The 26,669-nt window shown below is 43.7% G+C and overlaps 1 protein-coding gene across 3 annotated transcripts in view; it reads left to right on the forward strand.

The window, feature by feature from the left end:
• Positions 1-26,669, forward strand: part of STAT1 (signal transducer and activator of transcription 1) — a 2,295,457-nt gene that overhangs the window by 84,357 nt on the left and 2,184,431 nt on the right. For all 3 annotated transcript variants that reach the window (XM_077275645.1, XM_077275646.1, XM_077275644.1), the window contains exon 2: positions 25,286-25,414. In XM_077275645.1, coding sequence (XP_077131760.1) covers positions 25,287-25,414 — 128 coding nt within the window. In that variant the 5' untranslated portion in view covers position 25,286. The remainder of the gene's footprint in view (positions 1-25,285; positions 25,415-26,669) is intronic.

The raw sequence follows: 26,669 nt of genomic DNA on the forward strand, positions 1-26,669 counted from the left end.
ATCTTCCTTTCCTGCCACTAATCTAAACACCTCATGGGACTAGGTTATGTGTACCTCCCCGCAGTCATGTTTTTTCCCCTTTGTATTGCATCAATTGTGGCAGGATGTAGTTAGTATCGTGAGTTACTGTGCTATTCCTAGATGTCAAATCTGCCAGCCATCTTGCTACTCTTTGGGAAGATACACCACCATAGCTCCCTACCGTCCCTCATTGTGCGGGACTGTCCCGATTTTGAGCCTTTGCCCCGCACGTGACGCTGTGATCCCGCAGACAGCAGGAGTGAGAAGCAGCCGACACGCCCCCTTGTGTTAAGCCATACCCCGGGCCCTTACACTTCCGTATGGCTGCCTGCTTTCTGCGCACAGGACCTGTGATGAGGTCACAGGAGGGGAGGAGTCGGGGGTCACATGATCGGGACCTCCGTCTGTGGATTGCAGGACTCGGCTGTGCTGGTTGCCACATTGTGCTGCACGATGATGATGAGGTAAGTAAGTAATGCCTTGTGTGGGGTCAGGAGGTGTACAGTGTGGATGTAGCAGAGCCGTGTGTGTGTGCGAGGTGTATGGAGCGGAGCCGTGTGTGTGCGAGGTGTATGGAGCGGAGCCGTGTGTGCAAAGTGTACGGAGCAGCTATGTGCGGCCATTATACAGTATGGAGCATCATGTGCGGTCATTATACAGTATTGAGCATCATGTGGGGCCATTATACAGTATGGAGCATCATGTTCGTTCATTATACAGTATGGAGCATCATGTGCGGTCATTATACAGTATGGAACATCATGTGCGGTCATCATACAGTATGGAGCCTCATGTGCGGTCATTATACATCATGGAGCCTCATGTGCGGCCATTATACAGTATGGAGCATCATGTGCGGCCATTATACAGTATGGAGCATCATGTGCGGCCATTATACAGTATGGAGCACTGTGGCCAATATACAGTATGGAGCATCATGTGCGGTCATCATACAGTATGGAGCATCATGTGCGGTCATTATACAGTATGGAGCATCATGTGCGGTCATTATACAGTATGGAGCATCATGTGCGGCCAATATACAGTATGGAGCATCATGTGCGGCCATTATACAGTATGGAGCACTGTGGCCAATATACAGTATGGAGCATCATGTGCGGTCATCATACAGTATGGAGCATCATGTGCGGTCATTATACAGTATGGAGCATCATGTGCGGTCATTATACAGTATGGAGCATCATGTGCGGCCAATATACAGTATGGAGCATCATGTGCGGCCATTATACAGTATGGAGCACTGTGGCCAATATACAGTATGGAGCATCATGTGCGGTCATCATACAGTATGGAGCATCATGTGCGGTCATTATACAGTATGGAGCATCATGTGCGGTCATTATACAGTATGGAGCATCATGTTTGGCCATTATACAGTATGGAGCATCATGTGCGGCCAATATACAGTATGGAGCATCATGTGCGCCCATTATACAGTATGGAGCACTGTATGGCCATATTTTTTTGTTTAGAATTATTGTATATGAAACAGTGTGATCAGCAGTGCTAAATGGGTGTGGTTGGGACGTGGATATGGGTGTGACTAATTATGAATGGGTGTGGTCAGAGACGTGGCCTCAAATTTGATGCTCCAAGAGCATTTTGATGGGCGTGTGGGGTGTTTGTAGTATGATTTCAGAAAATCCTACTATGTAGTCTGTGGATAGTATTGCCCAATGTACTGCCAACAGATTCCTCACACAATCATCAAATCGTATTTCCACAGGACTTAACAATCTCGATAGGTATCCTACGGGAACCCATTTTCCTTGCCTCTCCTGTAGCAATACAGCAGTAATTGCTATCACAGAGGCGTGAACCTGCAATGCAAAATGTAGATCTGGGTTTGGATTGCTCAGAGCAGGTGCTTGAGTGAGGCTGATTTTCAACCTGCCAAAGAACCCTTCATGCTCTCCCATCCATTCCAATGGATCAGCTTCCCTTTTATCACCTTTGAGGAGTTCATAGAGGGGTTTTGCTTTTTCAGCAAATCCCTCAAAGAAATCTCTGCAAGATCCAACTAGTCCCAAGAACTGTCTCAATGCTGTTTTTGTGTTTGGCCTTGGCAATTTGCTCATAGTCTCACACCTGTTGGGGTCAGGAATTTTTCTTCCCTTTGAAATTATCACCCACAAAAATGACACAGACTCTTTCATCAACTGGGCTTTCTAAGTATTAAAGGGAAGGTGCCATCAAAAATATTTTTTTTCCAGCGATTGAAAAAATGTAAAGAATTAATGTTAACATTTTCTTAAAAAATATTATCATTTGTTTTTAATTTGGTAAAATATGAAAAATAATTTTAAAAGGTTTGGCATTTCCACTTTTAAACACTAGGGAGAGCAGCTAATGAAATTTGACAAAAACCTAGTGTACAACTAGCTCACATTACTGCACTGCAGTAATTATGGGCTGAGTCTGCTGACGTGTGTGATGTCACTCCTCTCTTCCCCTTTTGGTGTTTGCTAAGGGATGAGAGGATTCAGGAACACAGTGTGCAGCCATTTTGTTGGTGACTGCAAAGTTATACTGACAAGTAGACAGTCACCGAGGATGGCAGGCAGCAAGGATTCTGGGAGATATATGGTGGAGGGAGCAGGGTGACAGCAGCACAGAGTATTTCAGGAGAGCAGTGTGCTGGTCTATGGGGAGCACCCTGTTCGGTGTGCGGAGCAGCCAGGGATTGTACATAGAGCGCTGTCTTTTATACACATGGATGGACCGTCTCCTCTGAAATCCAGAAAACATTTCTGCTGATTGATGGCCTGTTCTGATCCAGACTTTGCATGCAATGACCCCATTCCCCTCCTCAGATCCTGTCCTGGCGATGTGTGAAAGCGAGGTGACAGGCACAGTCCGGGGTGATGCTGGGAAGGAAATGTAGCCATATAGTAACGATAAACATGAGACCCCTCTCTTCAGCTGCCTTACCAGCCCTCCCCTGAAGGCACCTAACTGGAGGTCATGCTGCCCCCTCTATTACCCCAGACCTGTGTGCAGCTGCTCAACCGGAACCACCCTAGATTGGGTCCCCTTTCTGCAGATAATACTTCCATAGTGTTCTCACATAATACCGCCATATAGATCACACATAATACCGCCATATACATCACACATAATACCGCCATATACATCACATAGTACCGCCATATAGAGCACACATAATACTGTCCTATAGTTCTCACATAATACCATCATATAGATCGCAAATAACGACGCCATAGTGTTCTCACATAATACCGCCATATAGAGCACACATAATACCGCCATATAGAGCATACCGCCATATAGAGCACACATAATACCGCTATATAGAGCACACATAATACAGAGCACACAATACCGCACTATACTTCACACATAATACCGCCATATACTTCACACATAATACCGTCATATAGATCTCACATAATACCACCAGTGTTCTCACATATCGCCATATAGATCACACATAATACCGCCTTATACATCACACATAATACCGCCATATACATCACACATAGTACCGCCATATACTTCTCACATAACGACGCCATATAGATCTCACATAATACCGCCATATAGATCACACATAACGGGGGAGAGGCGTGCATAGGAGAGGATTAGATACACAGCTCAGCAGTCAGTATCACACAGGACAGTATTAGATACACAGCTCAGTCAGTATCATACAGGATAGGATTAGATACATGGCTCAGCAGACAGTATCACACAGGAGAGGATTAGATACACAGCTCAGTCAGTATCACACAGGATAGGATTAGATACATGGCTCAGCACACAGTATCCCACAGTAGAGGATTAGATACACGGCTCAGCACAGTATCACACAGGGTAGAATTAGATACAAGGCTCAGCACAGTATCACACAGGATAGGATTAGATGCATGGCTCAGCAGACAGTATCACATAGGAGAGGATTAGATACATGGCTCAGTCAGTATCACACAGGATAGGACTAGATACACGGCTCAGCACACAGTATCACACAGGAGAGGATTAGATACACAGCTCAGCACAGTATCACACAGGGTAGGATTAGATACAAGGCTCAACACAGTATCACACAGGATAGGATTAGATGCATGGCTCAGCAGACAGTATCACACAGGAGAGGATTAGATACACGTCTCAGCAAAGTATCACACAGGAGAGGATTAGATACATGGCTCAGTCAGTATCACACAGGATAGGACTAGATACACGGCTCAGCACACAGTATCACACAGGAGAGGATTAGATATACAGCTCAGCACACAGTATCACACAGGATAGGATTAGATACATGGCTCAGCAAACAGTATCACACAGGAGAAGATTAGATACATGGCTCAGCAGTCAGTATCACACAGGATAGGATTAGATACATGGCTCAGCAGACTGTATCACACAGGAGAGGATTAGATACACAGCTCAGCAGTCAGTATCACACAGGAGAGGATTAGGTATACAGCTCAGCAGACAGTATCACACAGGATAGGATTAGATACACAGCTCAGCAGACAGTATAACACAGGATAGGATTAGATGCACGGCTCAGCAGACAGTATCACACAGGAGAGGATTAGATATACAGCTCAGCACAGTATCACACAGGATAGGATTAGATACACAGCTCAGTCAGTATCACACAGGAGAGGATTAGATACACAGCTCAGTCAGTATCACACAGGACAGGATTAGATGCTCAGCACAGTATCACACAGGATAGGATGAGATACACAGCTCGGTCAGTATCACACAGGAGAGGATTAGATACACAGCTCAGCAGACAGTAACACACATGGGAGGAGATAACTGCTCAGAGTCAGCACCACAAGGGATAGGATTAGATTGCCTCTCCCCCTCCCCACTGATACTTACTTCACGGCTCCCTGCTGAGTCCTTTCTCTCTCCCGTCGTTGGTCTCCTCCTCCTCCTCCTATAACTGCAGGGCTCCTGCGATTATCCTGGGAAGCTGGAGCTCACAGATGCAGTGTGAGCTCCAGGAAGATGGCGCTGGTCTCCTGCCTCTGCTGTGCTGTGGACGGCTCAGGGGGCGTGGCCAGAACACAGCAGGGAGCAGCACAATGAAAACTATAGTGTCGGGAGCCGACCACAGATCTCTATGCCCAGGGCTGCCGTAATTGCAGAGTGTAAGTGTCGTGCAGCTTCACTTACACTCCTGCAAAGCAAAATGGCGGCGCCCAGTGGCTGAAAAAAAAATTAATAATAAAAAAAATGTTAAAGTTAAAAAAAGGAAATTTGTATGAAAAATAATTGTTTATATAAACAATTATTTTTAATACAAAAAATAAAATGCGGCACCTTTCCTTTAAGCTTAAGGCCTCACATTTGAAGAATGGTTAACATTTCACTCAACAATGCATAGTGTTGTTCTTTTGTGTCAGTTTGGAGCAGAATATAATCTATATACTGTATAAGGCTACGTTCACATTTGCGGTCAGCGCCGCAGCGTCGGGTGCCGCAGCGGCGCCGCATGCGTCATGCGCCCCTATATTTAACATGGGGGCGCATGGACATGCGTTGTGCTGCGTTTTGCGCCGCATGGCCGCAAGCGTTGGACGCAAGAAACGCATCAAGTTGCATTTTTTTTGCGTCCAACTTTCGGCCAAAAACGACGCATGCGGCGCAAAACGCAGCGTTTTAGCGTGCTTTTTGCCGCGTTTTTGTTTGCGTTGTGCGCTGCGGCGCCGACGCTGCGGCGCACAACGCAAATGTGAACGTAGCCTAATACAATCAGGTTCTGAGAAATGTGACAAAATTTCAACTATACACTTATGGAAGTAAGTCGAACTAGCCTTGAATCCTTGTGGCAACCGACAAAATGTTAATTGTTTCCCTTGGAATGTAAATGCAAATTTGTATTGATAATCAGGGTGTAAAGGAATTGAGAAATATCCATTTGAGATGTCTATTGATGAATACACCGTGGAGGAGGGTTTGAGTGGTGTCATCATGTCAGGCATTTTGGCAACCACATTAGTAACAGGAGGGGTACACTTGTTTAAAGCTCTGTAGTCCAATGTCGGACGCCAACCATTTGGTTTCTTAACTGGCCATAGGGGCGCATTATTGGTGGATTGGCATTCCCTGATGACATTTTGAATTAGTAAATCGTCCAGTATTCTCAATGTATGGGACTGACTCTGGTGGTATTTTATACTGTCTTTGGGGAGGGGGATCAGGACCCTTTACCATCACCACCATGTTAGACACTTTGCCACACTGGGTTTTTTAATTTGCCCAAACATTGTTATGCTGCCACAAGATGTCAGCCAATATTTCATCATCTGTTCTCAAAAGCATAGCTGGATCTAAAGATTCTGCACCTTTGATTGAATCAATACCATAATTGTCAGTAACCATCTGTAAAGAGCCTCTATACCGTGATCCTCTCCACAACATCCAGTTGCATAAATCCACAATAAGTCCATGTTCCTTCATAACATCTGACCCGATAATGATACCTTCATGTGTTGGTGAAAGGTATAAGCCATGCTCAACACATAGATTTCCTAGGTTTATTGTTACTGGCAAAGATTACTCTGAAGATAATAATTGTCTTCCAAAACCTCTCAGGAAAATCTGTTTACCACTAGGACCTATCTTCAAATCCAGATTAGTTAAACTGACAGTAGCACCTGTATCCAGTAAGATGTTTGTACAATGACCCCCTACCGTACCCTGAATACGGGGTCTCCCGCCCTGGTCCCTGCTAAGCTGACTCACTAGGGACAACACTCGGGCCTGACATCCCTATTGTTTTACATAAGGATTTGTTGGAGGTGGGATCTTTAATTCCTCTGGCTTTCCTGCCATTGCCTTTCCAATCTTCCTCAGCTCTTCCAGAAGTGGGCCATATAATGTAACTTCAGGAAGACTATGCTCTCCATTACTTGCATTTGGTTCTTGTTTTTGATTTTGCTTCCTATGAATAAAAGGTCTATTATTGATAATTCTTTTACTACTTCTGCATTCTTTCATAGTGTGACCTGTGTATCCACATCTATAACATTTCCCAACAAACCTTACTTTGCCTTCATTTTTTACTATCTCTGAGTTTCTCTTTTGGGGCTTGTTGCCATGACTTGTGTCCAGCATCCAATCTTTTAATGTATTTACAAGGGCTTGGTAGGAATTTGCATTCCTCAAGGCAACTTTTGTTGGGTAGTCAACAAAGGTGCATTTGTTAGCCATTAAATATAGAAAACTGTTATTATCAGGAGACATGTCAGGGCAGTTATAGGTAGAATGATATAATGTCAAATATTCACTGCAGAAAATAATTGGATCATCTCCTCTATTTAGTCTTGCATTTTCTAAGGCATTAGTACCTGTCGCATCTCTCCCTCCCATGATTCTCTTTAATTCCTCCATTCTGTCACTAGCATTTCCCCAATTGCATTCAAGATCTGCAGACAATCCTTTGTGATATCCTACAGGAGGCTGCAACTTTTCACAGAGTTGGGATGGGAGCCATACCTGAAGTAATGCACACACAGCCCTATTACCTAGATTGTATTGTGTCACTACAGCTTCTAACCTATTGGAGAGATTAATGGCTGATGCGCTTCTGTCAAATATCTAATATCTGGCATAGGTTTGTTTTTTCTTGTATGGTGAGTAGTGTTGAGCATTCCGATACTGCAAATATCGGGTATCGGCCGATATTCGCTGTATCGGAATTCCGATAACGCGTTCCGATATTTCTGCGATATCGGAAATCTGAATTGGAAGTTCCCACAGTGCAAAAATGCAGTATAATTGAGTGTGGGCGGTGTGTGGGCGGAGACGGCGTGTCTCTGTGCGGGCGGGGTCTGTGCGGGACCGTGTGTGGTCTGTGCGTGCCTGCCGGGGGTCTGTACGGCCTGCCAGGGGGGTCTGCGGCCTCTCCGGGGTCTGTGCGGCTTGCCGGGGGGTTCTGTGCGGCCTCTCCGGGGTCTGTGCGGCCTCTCCGGGGTCTGTGCAGCTTGCCGGGGGGTCTGTGCGGCCTGCCGGGGGTCTTTGTGTCTGGGCAGGCATCGTCCGATGGGACTACACGTCCCAACGGACGATGCCTGATACAATGACAGTGATTGACACATTAGCCAATGATGGGACAGTAGTAGTCCCATCATCCGCCTAATGTGTTGAACGTAAAAAAAAAATACTCCATACATACTCCATACATACTACATACATGTTACATGCTACATACATACATGCTACATACATACATACATGCTACATACTACATACATGCTACATACTACATACATGCTACATACTACATACATGCTACATACTACATACATGCTACATACTACATACATGCTACATACTACATACATGCTACATACTACATACATGCTACATACTACATACATGCTACATACTACATACATGCTACATACTACATACATGCTACATACTACATACATGCTACATACTACATACATGCTACATACTACATACATGCTACATACTACATACATGCTACATACTACATACATGCTACACACTACATACATACTCACCATTAATTGTCATTTTGATCCCCGAAGCCAGTGTCATCTGTAAAAAAAAATCTGAAAAAAACAAACAACCAATATACTCCCTGTCCGCAGAAATCCACGAATGTCCCACGACGATCTCCCGTGGAGAACGGCAGCAACAGCTGTTGCAACCGCTCTCCAGGGGCCCCAGGTACACAATGACGGGAGGAAGGTATTCCTCCGCTACTGTAAAAAAAGTCCCTAGTCTCACTTTATGGCATTGCTGTATGAGAAATTTTCCCAGGCAGCAATTGCCTAAAAGTGAGACTTTGAACTTTAGTAACCTCAGTGATGCACTGCAAGAGCCATTGTCTCCTGTCAGTGTGTCACTGAAGGTCCTATAGAGCAGTGACATCACCCGATGTCACTGTTCTATAGGGGAGATCGTCGTGGGACCCTCGTTATTAATTGGACTACGTCGGACAGGTAGTATATGGTTTATTATTTTACGTTTTTTGCAGGCGCTGAAGTATGGTAAGTATGGTGAAATGAAGAATATTAAAATACTTTTTCCTAATGTGTGCGTGTTTTATTAACCCTTTCTTACTATTGGATTAATAACGGATAGGCGTCTTATTGACGCCTCTCCGTTATTAACCCGGCTTAATGTCACCTTACAATAGCAAGGTGACATTAACCCCTTATTACCCCATATTCCACCGCTACACGGGAGTGGGAAGAGAAGGATATAATGGAACTAGAGAGAGTACAAAGGAGGGCAACAAAGTTAATAAAGGGGATGGGAGAACTACAATACCCAGATAGATTAGCGAAATTAGGATTATTTAGTCTAGAAAAAAGACGACTGAGGGGCGATCTAATAACCATGTATAAGTATATAAGGGGACAATACAAATATCTCGCTGAGGATCTGTTTATACCAAGGAAGGTGACGGGCACAAGGGGGCATTCTTTGCGTCTGGAGGAGAGAAGGTTTTTCCACCAACATAGAAGAGGATTCTTTACTGTTAGGGCAGTGAGAATCTGGAATTGCTTGCCTGAGGAGGTGGTGATGGCGAACTCAGTCGAGGGGTTCAAGAGAGGCCTGGATGTCTTCCTGGAGCAGAACAATATTGTATCATACAATTGTTATGTTCTGTAGAAGGATGTAGATCTGGGGATTTATTATGATGGAATATAGGAATATAGGCTGAACTGGATGGACAAATGTCTTTTTTCGGCCTTACTAACTATGTTACTATGTTACTATGTTACTATGGGCTAAGTGCCAGAATTGGCGCATCTTACAGATGCGCCATTTCGGGGGCGGCTGCGACAATATCCATGGCCCCTATCTAGGCTCTGAATAGCAACCCGCAGCTGATCGGGTGATGTCACTGCTCTATAGGACCCTCAGTGACACACTGACAGGAGACAATGGCTCCTGCAGTGTATCACTGAGGTTACCTGAGTTCAAAGTCTCACTTTATGGCAGTTGCTGCCTGGGAAAATTTCTCATACAGCAATGCCATAAAGTGAGACTAGGGACTTTTTTTTTTTTTTTTTACAGCGACTGAGGAATACCTCCCTCCTGTCATTGTGTTCCTGGGGCCCCTGGAGAGCAGTTGCAACAGCTGTTGCTGCCGGTCTCCACGGGAGATCGTCGTGGGACACGCGTGGATTTCTGTGGACAGGGAGTATATTGGTTGGTTTTTTTTTTTTTTTTTTTTTCATATTTTTTTACAGATGACACTGGCTTTGGGGATCAAAATGACAAGTAATGGTGAGTCTGTAATCTATGTTTAATGTACTGCATGTCTATATGTATGTCATGTATGTATGAATGTATTGTATGTAGTATCTATGTATGTATGTAGTATGTATGGATGTATATGTAGTATGTATGCAGTATGTACACTGTGTTCCAAATTATTATGCACAAAGAGTTTAGGAGTGATAAGGTTAGAATTTTTTTGTTTGTCATTTAAACTCATTGATGGTGATGTGTGTCAGGGCTCTTTATATCACTGAAAGCAATTGCAGATACCTGTGCAAATTAGTTTGGCAGGTGTGTCCAAATAAAGGCAAGACTACTTAAGAAGGCTGTTCCACATTATTAAGCAGCCTACATTTTTTGCCAAAATGGGAAAGAAAAAGGATGTAACGCCTGCTGAGAAGCAACAAATTGTGGAGTATTTAGGTCAAGGCATGACTACAATCAACATTGCCAAGACTCTTCATCGTGATCATCGCACAATCAAGAAGTATGTAGCTGATTCCCAGCACACACGTGTGCGTGCTCATAAGGAAAAATTGAGGACTCTTTCCAACAGGCAATTGCGTAAGGTTAAAAGAGCATCTGCAAAAATGCCTTGTCATAGCAGCAGACAAGTTTTTGAAGCTGCTGGTGCCTCCATCGTCCCCAGAACAACAAGATGCAGGGTCCTTCAGAGGTTTGCAGCTGTGCGTAAGCCATCCTGTCGACCACCTCTATCCACTGCACACAAGCAGAAACTGCTCCAGTGGGCCAAACGATACATGAAGACTGACTTCCAAACTGTTTTGTTCATCGATGAGTGCCGTGCAACGCTCGATGGTCCAGATGGATGGAGTGGAGGATGGCTGGTTGATGGACACCCCATGAAAACATGGCTAAAGCGCCAACAAGGATGAGGTGGAGTAATGTTTTGGGCTGGAATCATGGGGAGAGAGATTGTCGGCCCCTTTATGATCCCTGAATGGGTAAAGATGAACTCCATAATCTATGTGGAGTTTCTAAAACAACACTTCCTGCCATGGTTCAAGAGGAAGAACCGTGCTTTCCGCAGCAAGATCAGATTAGCAAGCCCTAAGCTTAATTACATTATAGCTTAGGGCTGCAAGTATTGGGGGAAGGAGACATATTGTTACAGGTGAACTCCCAGCACAAGAAAATACATAAATTACAGCTAATAGAAACCAGAGAACAGTTACATGCATCAAATGGCATATTATTCAAATACAGGACAGGGCAAAAGTACATATCATGACAATCCCTTCCCCTCCCAATTTGTGTACGTACTAGGGACCTCTACAGGTCGCTGGTTAAAGGGAACCTGTCACCACGTTTTTGGAAGATGGGATAAAAATAGCGTTAAATAGGGGCAGAGGTGGGCGTTACATTAGTGTGTGTGTTATGCGTTTATTACCCACCTAAGTTGCCGAAATAACTTTGCAAAGTCTCCGTTTTCGCCTGTCAATCAGGCTGGTCAGGTCGCATGGGCGTGGTGTCTTCCCCCAGATTTTGCGTAGTTTTCCGTTGGTGGCGTAGTGGTGTGCGCATGCCCAAGGTCCCGAATCCTCTTCCAGGGGATTTAAAATAGCGCGGTGTTCGTTATTGCATTGGTGATCGGTGGGCGCGGCCATCTTCCTTTGGCCGCGCGTGCGCAGAAGCGGCGCTCTGCTGGCCGCGGCTTCAGGAAAATGGCCGCCGCGATATCCATCTGCGCACGCGCGGCATCCCGCGGCCATTTTCCTGAAGCCGCGGCCAGCAGAGCGCCGCTTCTGCGCACGCGCGGCCAAAGGAAGATGGCCGCGCCCACCGATCACCAATGCAATAACGAACACCGCGCTATTTTAAATCCCCTGGAAGAGGATTCGGGACCTTGGGCATGCGCACACCACTACGCCACCAACGGAAAACTACGCAAAATCTGGGGGAAGACACCACGCCCATGCGACCTGACCAGCCTGATTGACAGGCGAAAACGGAGACTTTGCAAAGTTATTTCGGCAACTTAGGTGGGTAATAAACGCATAACACACACACTAATGTAACGCCCACCTCTGCCCCTATTTAACGCTATTTTTATCCCATCTTCCAAAAACGTGGTGACAGGTTCCCTTTAAGTACACACAGGCAGAGCGTAACTTACATGTGGCTTCATGCAGCCACGAATTGGCATCGTAGCTCTCCCACATCATTGCCCAGGAGAACATCTGCAGGCAGACCACCCATCACCCCAACCACACATCGCATGACCAACCAAAGTTCAGATCCACAGTGGCTGTGGGAATAGTCCTCCATTGTCCACCAGCCAGTTCAATGACAATCCCAGGTCCTCTATGGATTGCCTAAGGCCGAACCACTCGGGGATCAGCCAGTGTGAGGAAAGCCCCTGAGTCACAAAATCCAGTAAGTCTCTGTCCATCCAGCACCACCTCCTGCAAGTGCTTACCTCGATGAGCAGAAGTCGTCATAGCTGCGGGTCGCACACCATAAACTCCTAGTGTTGCAACATGGGTGGGTGAGGCACTAGGCCAGTCCTCACGTAGTGGTGACACGTCTTCCTCCATGGCACTTGGCTGTACATAATTAATAATACGACTGGGTACAGGATCAATCCTCATTTGAACAGCTGGGCAGGAGGCTTGCAGATGCCCTGGCTGCCCACATCGATAGCATCTGTGCTGGGTCTCACTCCATCCAAGGCGTCCTCTTAGGCGAGGGGTAAGGGAACCTGGAGGCCGGCTCCCATCTGAAGGTGCTGTAGGGGTTTGAGGACGACTCCTCCATGGGCTGGCTGGGCATGAGGCCTGCAGATGCCCCGGTGTTGTGAATTTGCTTTTTGCTCCCTCTAGTGGTTACTAGTTTTTTGACTCTGGTTTTTCTGTCATTCCTTTTATCCGCACCTGGGTCGTTAGTTAGGGGTGTTGCTATATAAGCTCCCTGGACCTTCAGTTCAATGCCTGGCAACGTAGTTATCAGAGCTAGTCTGCTGTGCTCTTGTCTACTGATCCTGGTTCCAGTTATATCAGCTAAGTCTGCCTTTTGCTTTTTGCTATTTGTTTTGGTTTTGTATTTTTGTCCAGCTTGTTCCAAATCTATATCCTGACCTTTGCTGGAAGCTCTAGGGGGCTGGTGTTCTCCCCCCGGACCGTTAGACGGTTCGGGGGTTCTTGAATTTCCAGTGTGGATTTTGATAGGGTTTTTGTTGACCATATAAGTTACCTTTCTTTATTCTGCTATCAGTAAGCGGGCCTCTCTGTGCTAAACCTGGTTAATTTCTGTGTTTGTCATTTCCTCTTACCTCACCGTCATTATTTGTGGGGGGCTTCTATCCAGCTTTGGGGTCCCCTTCTCTGGAGGCAAGAAAGGTCTGTGTTTTCCTCTACTAGGGGTAGCTAGATTCTCCGGCTGGCGCGTGTCATCTAGAATCAACGTAGGAATGATCCCCGGCTACTTCTAGTGTTGGCGTTAGGAGTAGATATATGGTCAACCCAGTTACCACTGCCCTATGAGCTGGATTTTTGTATTCTGCAGACTTCCACGTTCCTCTGAGACCCTCGCCATTGGGGTCATAACACCCCGGATGCCCACAACCATAACACCTGTGCTCTGCTACTACCTCTCCACGTTGTATTCCAGAAAATGCAGTAGAAGCAACTGGAGGCACATTTACACGGGTATCAGCATGAGGTGGTGGCTTAAAGGAACGGGGAACAATGGGGACAGAAGAACTGGGGGCCACCGGTGTTGTGGAGCTGGTAGGCCTCTCTCGATCCTCTAACAGAACCCTCCACTGAGGCTTGATGGTGAGAGCCTCATCAGCGAGAGATGCAGCTTCTTCCACTGTCGCTGTTCTCTCACGCACCCATTCCCTGATCTCAATGGGGCACTGGGCAAAGAATTGTTCTTTTAGGATAACCTGGAGAAAGGTGTTCCAGGTTAAGGCCTCCTCTGCCTCCAGCCAGCGATTACATATTTGTTTGAGTCTATGAGCATATATCTTAAAAGACACTTCCCCATCACAGGCTAAAGTACGGAACTGAGTCCTGTAAGTGTCTGGCGTCACAGCATAATGTTCTAGAATAGTCTGTTTAATCTCCGCATACTCACGGTTCCCCCGAGGGTCCATAGCTCTATAGGCCTCGGCAGCTCCACCCTCTAAGAGCCCCACAAGATGTCGGACTCGCTCCCTTTCCGGGACTTGCATTAATCGACACTGATGCTCAAAGTCCTGGAAGAAGCCCTCAATGTCTCCTGCAGCCTCATTAAAGGGCTTAAAGTCTTTGCGGGACACTCTGGGGAGTTCCCTCATGGTGGGTGCTGGGGTCACAGTCTGTCTGGAGCTTCTAGCTGCTTCCAAAGCGATCTGCCTCTCCAGCAATGATATCTCCTGAGCTCTGTGAATGGCCTCCCTCTCCCTCTCCTCGGCTCTGTGAATGGCCTCCCTCTCCCTCTCCTTGGCTCTTTGAATGGCCTCCCTCTCCTCGGCTCTGTGAATGGCCTCCCTCTCCTGAGCTCTGTGAATGGCCTTCCTCTTATCGTCTATGGTGGCCTCTTCTCCCAGCAATGTCAACTCCTCCTCGTACCACACAACCCACTGACCTTTTTTGGGTATTTACCTCCGGCTGCAGTCTTTCCTCCATTTGCTGTGAGGATCCTTCCTCAGCGTCATCTTGCAGGCGAACTCCTTCCAAAGCCTCAATAAGCTGCTCCTTGGAGAGTCCCTTGTAGCTGACTCCCAGTTCACGGGCCTTTGTTTGTAGGTTCATCTCAGTCCAGTTCTTGTACTCTGCGGTGCTGGTTCCCGATGTTGATGGGCCTTTGTCCTCCATTCCTTCTGCTCTGATCCCACTGCTGCCAACCAGTTTGTGATTGGGTGTCCGGCAGAGCAGGAAGGGACAACAGACCGAGGGACGATCCAACAAGATTTATTAAAGCAGGGAGCATACAACATCAAATATCCATAATGTCCTTCAAGTCCACGAGAAGTCCACAATAAGTCCAAGTAAAGAAACAGATCTGGAGGTGCTTTCCAGTAATCCCGCACCCGATAAATGAAACAATAGTCCTTCCACGAGTCCCACAGAACAGATACGGGGGCACCTCCCGATAATCCTTGTGCCAGCTAACAAAGCAATAGTCCACACGAGTCCAAGGGATCCCAAAACAATCTCACGAACGACGAGATATGTCCTCAGCTCAAGTCTCGCCCCGTTCGCTTCCGCAGTCACAGATGGACGTGGGGTCTTGCCTCAGCTAAGAATCCCCACTCCTTCTCCTTTAAGGATCAACTCACATCTGATCTCAAAATAAGAATGGATTGTCTGAGCTCCTGGGATCCGCCCATGAAGGGGGGTAGGGGTCACACCTATTCAATGGTTGGGTCCATCAGAAGATTCTAGACTGGTCGGCTCCAATTAAGGTACCTTCACACTCAGCAACTTTACAACGAGAACGACAACGATCCGTGACGTTGCAGCATCCTGGTTAGCGATCTCGTTGTGTTTGACACGCAGCAGCGATCAGGATCCTGCTGTGATATAGCTGGTTGGAGCTAGAAGTCCAGAACTTTATTTGGTTGTCAGATCGGCATGTATCGTCGTGTTTGACAGCAAAAGCAACGATATCAGCAATATTAAACATGGAGCTAAAGACCTGTGAGAACGTTAAGTGCGTCACCGCTACGTCACAGGATCGCTCCTGCATCGTTGTGGAGCTGCTGTGTTTGACAACTCTACAGCGACCTAAACAGCGACGCTGCAGCGATCGGATCGTTGTCTATATCGCTGCAGCGTCGCTTAATGTGACGGTACCTTTAGGGTTATGGCTTGTAAACTACAATCATTAGGAAAGGCCAGGTGATGCAAATATCCCAGCTATATAAAAACCCAGCCTCCTGTAACCTTGTGCCAAAGAACAGCAGCTACAGGTTCTTCTAAGCAGCTGCCTAGCACTCTGAAAATGATGGAAGCCCACAAAACAGGAGAAGGCTATAAGAAGATACCAAAGTGTTTTCAAGTTGCCCTTTCCTCGAAATGTAATTAAGAAATGGCAGCTAACAGGAATAGTGGAGATCAAGATAACATCTGGAAAACCAAGCAAAATTTCAGTGTAAACTGCTCGTAGGATTGCTAAAGAGGCAAGTCAGAACCTTCTTGACTGCAAAAGACCTTCAGAAAGATATAGCAGACTCTGGAGTTGTGGTACATTATTCTACTGTACAGAAACACCTTCACAAATATGGACTTCATGGAAGAGTCAACAGAAGAAAACCTCTCCTGCCTCCTCACCATAAAATTCAGCATCAGAATTATGCAAAAGAACATCTAAACAATTCTAATGCATTTTGAAAACAAGTCCTGTGGAGGTATGTGTGGAGTAAAAAGGGCACAGAATATCAGGAAAAATGCACTATAATTGCACGAGCTGATTGATTACAAAGCGATGCTATTGTGGCGCGAATAGCCTAATTGCTTGATTGCACATTCTTCTTTATTATTTTCTGGATATGTCTGCATATAGAAATTCTCTTTTACTACTTTACAGTATATGATTATTCAAAATAGCAGTGCATGCAAGCCGACCCAGGAGTCTCTCAGAACTTCAGGAATTTTCCAAGGAATAATGGATGGAAATCTCTCAAACAAGAATTGAAAGATTCTCGACCGGCTACAGAAAGCAGTTACAAGCTGTGATAATTGTAAAAGGGCATGCAACTAGGTATTAACCATGCAGGGTGCCCAAACTTTTACATTGGCCCATCTTCCTTTTTGTAATTTCTAAAATGTAAAAGATGAAAAAATATATAAATTTGAGTGTGTGTATAAATGTCTGTATATATGTGTGTGTGTGTGTGTGTATATATATATATATATATATATATATATATATATATATATATATATATATATATATATATATATATATATATATATATATATATATATATATATTCAAGATTCAAAGAAGCTTTATTGGCAGGACCAAATACACATCAGTTTTGCCAAAGCAAGTGTATAAAGGCAATAGGAATAGGGACTGTGGGGATGTTGGGTAGGAGCTGTAGGGAAGGTGGATGGGGGCAGATCCAGGGTGGGGGCTATAGTCCATGGCATAGGGAAGGTGGATGGGGGCAGATCAATTGTGGGGGCTCTCTGCCGTATGATGTTGTAATGAGTGATTCATTAATTAAATTTAAGAGGGGACTGGATACCTTTCTGGAAAAGTATAATATTACAGGGAATATACACTAGATTCCTTGATAAGGCGTTGATCCAGGGAACTAGTCTGATTGCCGTATGTGGAGTCGGGAAGGAATTTTTTTCCCCATGGTGGAGTTACTCTTTGCCACATGGGTTTTTTTTGCCTTCCTCTGGATCAACATGTTAGGGCATGTTAGGTTAGGCTATGGGTTGAACTAGATGGACTTACAGTCTTCCTTCAACCTCAGTAACTATGTAACTATGTATATAGTCCATGGCATCATGGCTGTCTTTCTCGCAGTCTATGACATTCGCTCACATATATACATATACACATATATATACAGTGCCTACAAGTAGTATTCAACCCCCTGCAGATTTAGCAGGTTTAATAAGATGAAAATAAGTTAGAGCCTTCAAACTTCAAACAAGAGCAGGATTTATTAACAGATGCATAAATCTTACAAACCAAAAAGTTTTGTTGCTCAGTTAAATTTTTATACATTTTAAACATAAAAGTGTGGGTCAATTATTATTCAACCCCTAGGTTTAATATTTTGTGGAATAACCTTTGTTTGCAATTACAGCTAATAATCGTCTTTTATATGACCTGATCAGGCCGGCACAGGTCTCTGGAGTTATCTTGGCCCACTCCTCCATGCAGATCTTCTCCAAGTTATCTAGGTTCTTTGGGTGTCTCATGTGGACTTTAATCTTGAGCTCCTTCCACAAGTTTTCAATTGGGTTAAGGTCAGGAGACTGACTAGGCCACTGCAACACCTTGATTTTTTGCCTCTTGAACCAGGCCTTGGTTTTCTTGGCTGTGTGCTTTGGGTCGTTGTCTTGTTGGAAGATGAAATGACGACCCATCTTAAGATCCTTGATGGAGGAGCGGAGGTTCTTGGCCAAAATCTCCAGGTAGGCCGTGCTATCCATCTTCCCATGGATGCGGACCAGATGGCCAGGCCCCTTGGCTGAGAAACAGCCCCACAGCATGATGCTGCCACCACCATGCTTGACTGTAGGGATGGTATTCTTGGGGTCGTATGCAGTGCCATCCAGTCTCCAAACGTCACGTGTGTGGTTGGCACCAAAGATCTCGATCTTGGTCTCATCAGACCAGAGAACCTTGAACCAGTCAGTCTCAGAGTCCTCCAGGTGATCATGAGCAAACTGTAGACGAGCCTTGACATGACGCTTTGAAAATAAAAGTACCTTACGGGCTCGTCTGGAACGGAGACCATTGCGGTGGAGTACGTTACTTATGGTATTGACTGAAACCAATGTCCCCACTGCCATGAGATCTTCCCGGAGCTCCTTCCTTGTTGTCCTTGGGTTAGCCTTGACTCTTCGGACAAGCCTGGCTTCGGCACGAGAGGAAACTTTCAAAGGCTGTCCAGGCCGTGGAAGGCTAACAGTGGTTCCATAAGCCTTCCACTTCCGGATGATGCTCCCAACAGCGGAGACAGGTAGGCCCAACTCTTTGGAAAGGGTTTTGTACCCCTTGCCAGCCTTGTGACCCTCCACGATCTTGTCTCTGATGGCCTTGGAATGCTCCTTTGTCTTTCCCATGTTGACCATGTATGAGTGCTGTTCACAAGTTTGGGGAGGGTCTTAAATAGTCAGAAAAGGCTGGAAAAAGAGATAATTAATCCAAACATGTGAAGCTCATTGTTCTTTGTGCCTGAACTACTTCTTAATACTTAGGGGAACCAAACAGAATTCTGGTGGGTTGAGGGGTTGAATAATAAATGACCCTCTGAAAAAACTTTTCCCAATTAAAAAAAAAAATAAACAAAGAAATAACATTCTTTTTTGCTGCAGTGCATTTCACACTTCCAGACTGATCTACAGTCCAAATGTCACAATGCCAAGTTAATTCCAAATGTGTAAACCTGCTAAATCTGCAGGGGGTTGAATACTACTTGTAGGCACTGTATATGTATGTATGTATGTGTGTGTGTGTATATATATATATATATATATATATATATATATATATATATATATATATATATATATATATATATATATATATATATATATATATTTTTTTTTTTTTTTGTCATTTAAACTCATTGATGGTGATGTGTGTCAGGGCTCTTTATATCACTGATAGTTGCAGATACCTGTGCAAATTAGTTTGGCAGGTGTGTCCAAATAAAGGCAAGACTACTTAAGAAGGCTGTTCCACATTATTAAGCAGCCTACATTCTTTGCCAAAATGGGAAAGAAAAAGGATGTGTCGGCTGCTGAGAAGCAACAAATTGTGGAGTATTTAGGTCAAGGCATGACTACAATCAACATTGCCAAGACACTTCATCGTGATCATCGCACAATCAAGATGTATGTAGCTGATTCCCAGCACACACGTGTGTGTGCTGATATTGAAAAATGAAGGCCTCTTTTCAACAGGCAATTGCGTAAGGTTAAAAGAGCAGCTGCAAAAATGCCTTGTCATAGCAGCAGACACGTTTTTGAAGCTGCTGGTGCCTCCAACGTCCCCAGAACAACAAGATGCAGGGTCCTTCAGAGGTTTGCAGCTGTGCGTAAGCCATCCTGTCGACCACCTCTATCCACTGCACACAAGCAGAAACGGCTCCAGTGGGCCAAACGATACATGAAGACTGACTTCCAAACTGTTTTGTTCACCGATGAGTGCCGTGCAACGCTCGATGGTCCAGATGGATGGAGTGGAGGATGGCTGGTTGATGGACACCCCATGAAAACATGGCTAAGGCGCCAACAAGGAGGAGGTGGAGTAATGTTTTGGGCTGGAATCATGGGGAGAGAGATTGTCGGCCCCTTTATGATCCCTGAAGGGGTAAAGATGAACTCCATAATCTATGTGGAGTTTCTAAAAACACTTCCTGCCATGGTTCAAGAGGAAGAACCGTGCTTTCCGCAGCAAGATCATTTTCATGCATGATAATGCACCGTCTCATGCTGCAAAAAACACATCTGCATCTCTGGCTGCTATGGGCATAAAGGAGGACAAACTTATGGTGTGGCCACCATCTTCCCCTGACCTCAACCCCATTGAGAACGTCTGGAGTATCATCAAAAGGAGTGTCTATGATGGCGGGAGGCAGTTCACATCTAAGCAACAGCTCTGGGAGGGTATTCTGTCCACATGCAAAACAATTGAAGCAGAAACCATCCAAAAACTGACAAATTCAATGCACGAGAGAGTTCAGAAGCTTCTTTTGAACAAGGGGTCCTATGTGCAAATGTAACATCACCTAGAATAAAGTTTTCACTTGAAAACTGTTTGATTTCAGTTTGTAATAAGCTGATAATGCTTATAACTTCACAATTGACCATTTTTTTTGTTCAAAATAAAACAAAAAAGGTTGAAAACTCTGCTGTGCATAGTAATTTGGAACATGCATTTTGAGTGTTTATTTTTTTTAAAAAGATACTGTTTTCACAGGCAGTTTGCTCCAAAACATTGCAATTATACTAGAATAGTAGATGACTGGAAAATAACAATGACTGCAATTCAGATAGATAATTTAGAGAAAATATGAGGAAATATTATTTGCATAATAATTTGGAACACCGTGTATTCTTATTAGGGATTGCCAGAAGGTAGAGGCCAGGAGGACCTTCAAATCTTTCATCACCACCTTATTTAGCAAAGTCTCATGAAGAACCTTGTATGCCACCTTCGTCATCAACAGAGTGCATAGGGTCACGAGAATGGGTCTCATAGACGTTCATAACCCGTTAGACGTTTTGTGCAGACTCCACTACTTTACAGAGGAGGACATTCTATGGAACACTTGGGTTGCTGACCTTATATCCATGAATGGAGCGGAAATGAAACTTTATCCAGAAGTATCAGGTTGTACTCTCTACATGAGGCATCTCCTACAACCACTACTGGCAAAAATCCGTGAAACTGGTGCATCTTTCAGGTGGGGTCATCACTTCCATCTAATTGTAAAAAAAAGACAGCTACCTTTTTTTATCAAATGACACGTATATCTTCCTGCTCTCTTTTTAAATTCCTGGGTTAAGAACCTATTCGTATTTCCAACTGGCTCTCATTAGAAGGATATCCTCACTCGTCGCAGAAATCATGCCAGAAAAGACACAACTGCCTGTCACAAGATCCTATCTGAGCTTCGCGTGCTTGTTCTATTTCAATCATCAGACTCCATGACCTCCCTCCTGTACTGAAATTTATTACAACACTAAGGCCGGCGTCACACTCGGATTAAGACAATACGGTCCGTATTTTACGGCCGTAATACTGAGAAATGTTCCCAAAATAGTGATCCGTAGGCAGGGTGTGTCAGCGTATTTTGCGCATGGCATCCTCCGTATGTAATCCGTATGGCATCCGTACTGCAATATTTTCTCGCAGGCTTGCAAAACCGACATCTAATGGATTTATGTGCTCAAATGTTCGGTAAAACATATATACAGTGTGTGTGTGTATGTATGTATATATATATATATATATATATATATATATATATATATATATATATATATATATATATATATATATATATATATATATATATATATATATATATATATATAATGTGTCATTGAGACACATATATATATATATATTCTGTATTTATATTTCATTCAGCGCGATATCTGTGAAAAGCCAGTAATTCAATTGCCGGCTTTTCATTTCTCCTGCACAAACCCGACAGGATATGAGACATGGTTTACATACAGTAAACCATCTCATATCCCCTTTTTTTTTGCATATTCCACACTACTAATGTTAGTAGTGTGTATGTGCAAAATGTGGGCGCTGTAGCTGCGCAAATAAAGGGTTAAATGGCGGAAAAAATTGGCGTGGGCTCCCGCGCAATTTTCTCCGCCAGAATGGTAAAGCCAGTGACTGAGGGCAGATATGAATAGCCAGGAGAGGGTCCATGGTTATTTGCCCCCCCGTGGCTAAAAACATCTGCCCTCAGCCACCCCAGAAAAGGCACATCTGGAAGATGCGCCTATTCTGGCACTTGGCCACTCTCTTCCCACTCCCTGTAGCGGTGGGATATGGGGTAATGAAGGGTTAATGCCACCTTGCTATTGTAAGGTGACATTAAGCCAGGTTAATAATGGAGAGGCGTCAATTATGACACCTATCCATTATTTATCCAATAGTACGAAATGGTTAATAAAACACACACACATTATTAAAAAGTATTTTAATGAAATAAACACACAGGTTGTTTTAGTATTTTATTGCTCTCTCAATCCAGCTGAAGACCCTCGCTTGGCAAAATAATAAACGCACAAGATACATACCCTCAGATGAACCGTCACGTCCCACGAGGTAATCCATCTGAAGGGGTTAATTATTTTACAGCCATGAGCTGTGCTAATGCACTCGCTAGTGGTTGTAATCCCCGGGGAATGAAGGAAATCTGAGTGATCTGTACTTACATTGAGTTGCGGTGATGCGCCCTCTGGTGGATGAACTCATATGAACTCGAGCGTGGGAACTTTTCCAAGGCTGCAGTTCATGAGTCAATGGTTTCTCTAATGTAAAAATCTTTCTGACCTTTATCAGGAACCCATATTTTGGGATGGGGAGAATTAGGTTTGGGCAGTGATTTTTATACTGATACTCTCAACTATAGGTGTATGGTGTCCTTACAGAACCCTTTTTTTTTCTCTAGGGGTTATCTTCCACTTCCCTTTCACCACCAAGGTCTTGGAGGCTGTCCAGGAACTTCTGGACAATTAACGTTAGCTTTGTTCTTCCCTTTTTTGACACCTCTGCTTATTCTATTGGTGTTTATAGATTTAACCCCTTCATGACCGGATCTTTTTTCGGTTTTGTGTTTTCGTATTTCGCTCCCCTCCTTCCCAGAGCCATAACTTTTTTTATTTTTCCGTTAATATGACCATGTGAGGGCTTATTTTTTGCGGGACGAGTTGCACTTTTTAATGACACAATTGGTTTTACCATGTTGTGTACGGGAAAAAAAATTCCAAGTGCGTTGAAATTGTAAAGCAAAAAGCAAAACCCCACACTTGTTTTTTGTTTGGCTTTTTTGCTAGATTCACTAAATGCTAAAACTGACCTGCCATTATGAGTTCATAGACACCAAACATGTGTAGGTTCTTTTTTATCTAAGTGGTGAGAAAAAATTCCAAACTTTGCTAAAAAATAAAAAAGAAATTGTGCAATTTTCCAATACCCGTAGGCGTCTCCAATTTTCTTGATCTCAGGTTGGGTGAGGGCTTATTTATTTTCATGCCGATATGACGTTTTTAATGATACCATTTTGGTGCAGATGCGTTCTTTTGATTGCCCTTTATTGCATTTTAATGCAATGTTGCGGCGACCAAAAAAAATGTATTTCTGGCGTTTTACTTTTTTTATCGCTACGCCGTTTAGTGATAAGGTTAATGCTTTTTTTATTGATAGATCGATTCTGAATGCAGCAGTACCAAATATGTGTAGGTATGATTTTTTTTTTTTGCATTTTATTTTGAATGGGGCAAAAGGAGTGATTTAAACTTATATTTTTTTTTATTTTTTTTTATATTTTTAAAAACATTTTTTGTTTTTTTTAACTTTTGCCATGCTTCAATATTCCCCATAGGAGACTAGAAGCTGGCACAACTTGATCGGCTCAGCTACATAAAGGCTATGTTCAGATTGCCTCTATGTAGCTGAGTTGCTATGAGCGCTGACCACTGGGTGACGCTCATAGCAATCCGGCACTGGTTTCAGAGACCTCTGGTTGTCATGCCGACGAACCGATAACCCCCTATCATGTGACTGGGTCAACCGGTGTATGTATTTCCAGTCCGATGGCCGGAAGCGCGATTTAAATGCCGCTGTCTGAGTTTGACAGTGGCATTTAACTAGTTAATAGCCGCGGGTAGATCGCGATTCCACCCGCAGCTATTGTGAGCACATATCAGCTGTTCAAAACACCTGACTTGTCCCCAGAAACATGTGGGCTCACCGCCGGAGCCCACATTAAAGCGGGGGATACTGATACTAATGCGTCCGATGTCGGAAAGGGGTTAAGCATTTCGTCCTTTTTTTTTTTTTTTATTCTTTTTCTTTTTTGTCCGTTTCTTGTTTAAGTCTCTACCCAACGCATTGTCTCTCCCTGTCTCTTCACCCTCCCTTACCTATCCCAACCCAATACAAAATGACAAATGAATGTCCTTCAGAACTTACGGTGCGCTCTATGAATGTTAATGGACTACATAGCCCTGAGAAAACATCTATTTTACTAAACCTCCTCTATAAAAGGGAATCAGACATATCTTTCCTACTGGAAATGCATTACTGTCAAATTAAACCCTATAAGTTCTTTAATTATTGATTTCCAACGGTATACCATACCTCTCCTGATTCCATGTCCAGAGGTTCCTGTATACTTATATCCCGCTCAGTACCATGGGTGTTCACAGATTCTTGTACCGATGGAGAGAGCCACCTTTTCTAATGGTCAAAGGTCTCATAGATCCTAATAAGGTTACGTTTGCTTTCCTGTATCTACCCAACTCAGGACAGGACAAGACACTTTTAATATATCTAGACCAGGTGGCGATTTTTCCAGAGGGAATGCTAATACTAGGGGGAGACTTTAATAGAGCCTGTAATAATGACATGAAAATTGAGTTCTAAAGATGCAATGAGAGAAAACTGTTTAACAATGGTATGTTTGAGTTGAATTCATTGAAAAAGATACGTATATTCATACACTGCATTTAACTTGTTAATGTAAAACAAAAAACAAAGTAAGAATAGATTACTACATAGGTTGTGTTTTTTTTATATCATACATATTCAGGATGGCTCAATGGTATGAATTACAGCAGATTGACACCAAGTTCTTGGAACAAGTTCACCAATTATATGATGACAGCTTCCCCATGGAGATACGTCAGTACCTGGCACAGTGGCTTGAAGCACAAGATTGGTAAGCTTGAACTCTGTAATATGCTGTTAAACAATTGCATTGTTTGATCTCTATTGCATTTCTTACATATTTGTCAGTTTACCAAAAAGGTTTTCCATAATTCCTTTGTTAGTTGTCTCCTTCACACTTTTAAATTTAACTGTTTCTGTGCAGACCACTATTTCAGGGCCACTAGTCAACAGCCTCATGTACTCTCTGTGTGATTGGTCCAGAAATTGGTTTGTGAAACGCGGAAGTGCAAAGGTGGCCTCATCCTCATTCAGACATTTGTGTTTTTTATCATCCGTAAAAACAATATTTTGGATGAGTTTCATCGATGTTTGGTCAGTGTTTCAGTATTTACTACCAGTTTTTCATAAGTGATTTTTCATATCTGAAAAGAACTGCAAAACTCCTACCCACTAAAGTGTTAATCACAGGCAGCACATGGACTGCGCTTAGATGTAATTTGTGTACTGCCTATGATTTTTCTGCATGCATAGACTTGTATGGGCAATTTCAATCAATGATTTGGTTTAAAAACAGATGTGTCCGTCGTTTTTTTGTTTGCGAGCATACGGTCTGCAAAAAAACATGGACGTATTAAATTTCATTCTCTACCTGTTCAGCTATATTAGGAGTCTTGTGGCAAACTCCAATTATCAGCTTTCCATTATTACCATGCCCATGTAGATTTACCCATAGTGACTACATTGTCGCAGCTCCCCTCAATGTCGTCATTGAGCACTGGTCTTAAGTTAGATTTAATAAAAATACATACTCCTCCACCTTTTTTGTCTTTCCTGTCCTTTCCTGCTAATTCTGCATGCATATTTCCCGTGTCAGGGAGTTGCAGAATTGCTGCGGAAATTTCCACGGCAATTCCGCAACGTGTGCACATAGCCTTAGGGTACGCTCGTATCAGCATATTAACTCCTTAGTGACTGAGCCAATTTTGACCTAAATAACCATGCCAATTTTTATATTTCTGACAAGTGTCACTTTATGAGGTTATAACTGTAGAACACTTCAATGGATCCCACTGATTTTGACAATGTTTTCTCGTGACATATTGCACTTCATGATGGTGGTAAAATTTCTTTGATATGATTTGCGTTTATTTGGGGAAAAAAATAAATTTGGTGAAAATTTTGCAGTTTTCAAACGGTCACACAAAAAAGTTAATAAATAAAATTTCCCACATTTCTACTTTACATCAGCACAATTTTTGAAACATTATTTTTTTTTGTTAGGTAGTTAGAAAGGTTAAAAGTTG

Source organism: Ranitomeya variabilis, chromosome 7 (assembly GCF_051348905.1).
Source record: "Ranitomeya variabilis isolate aRanVar5 chromosome 7, aRanVar5.hap1, whole genome shotgun sequence".
NCBI classification, from domain to species: Eukaryota; Metazoa; Chordata; class Amphibia; order Anura; family Dendrobatidae; genus Ranitomeya; species Ranitomeya variabilis.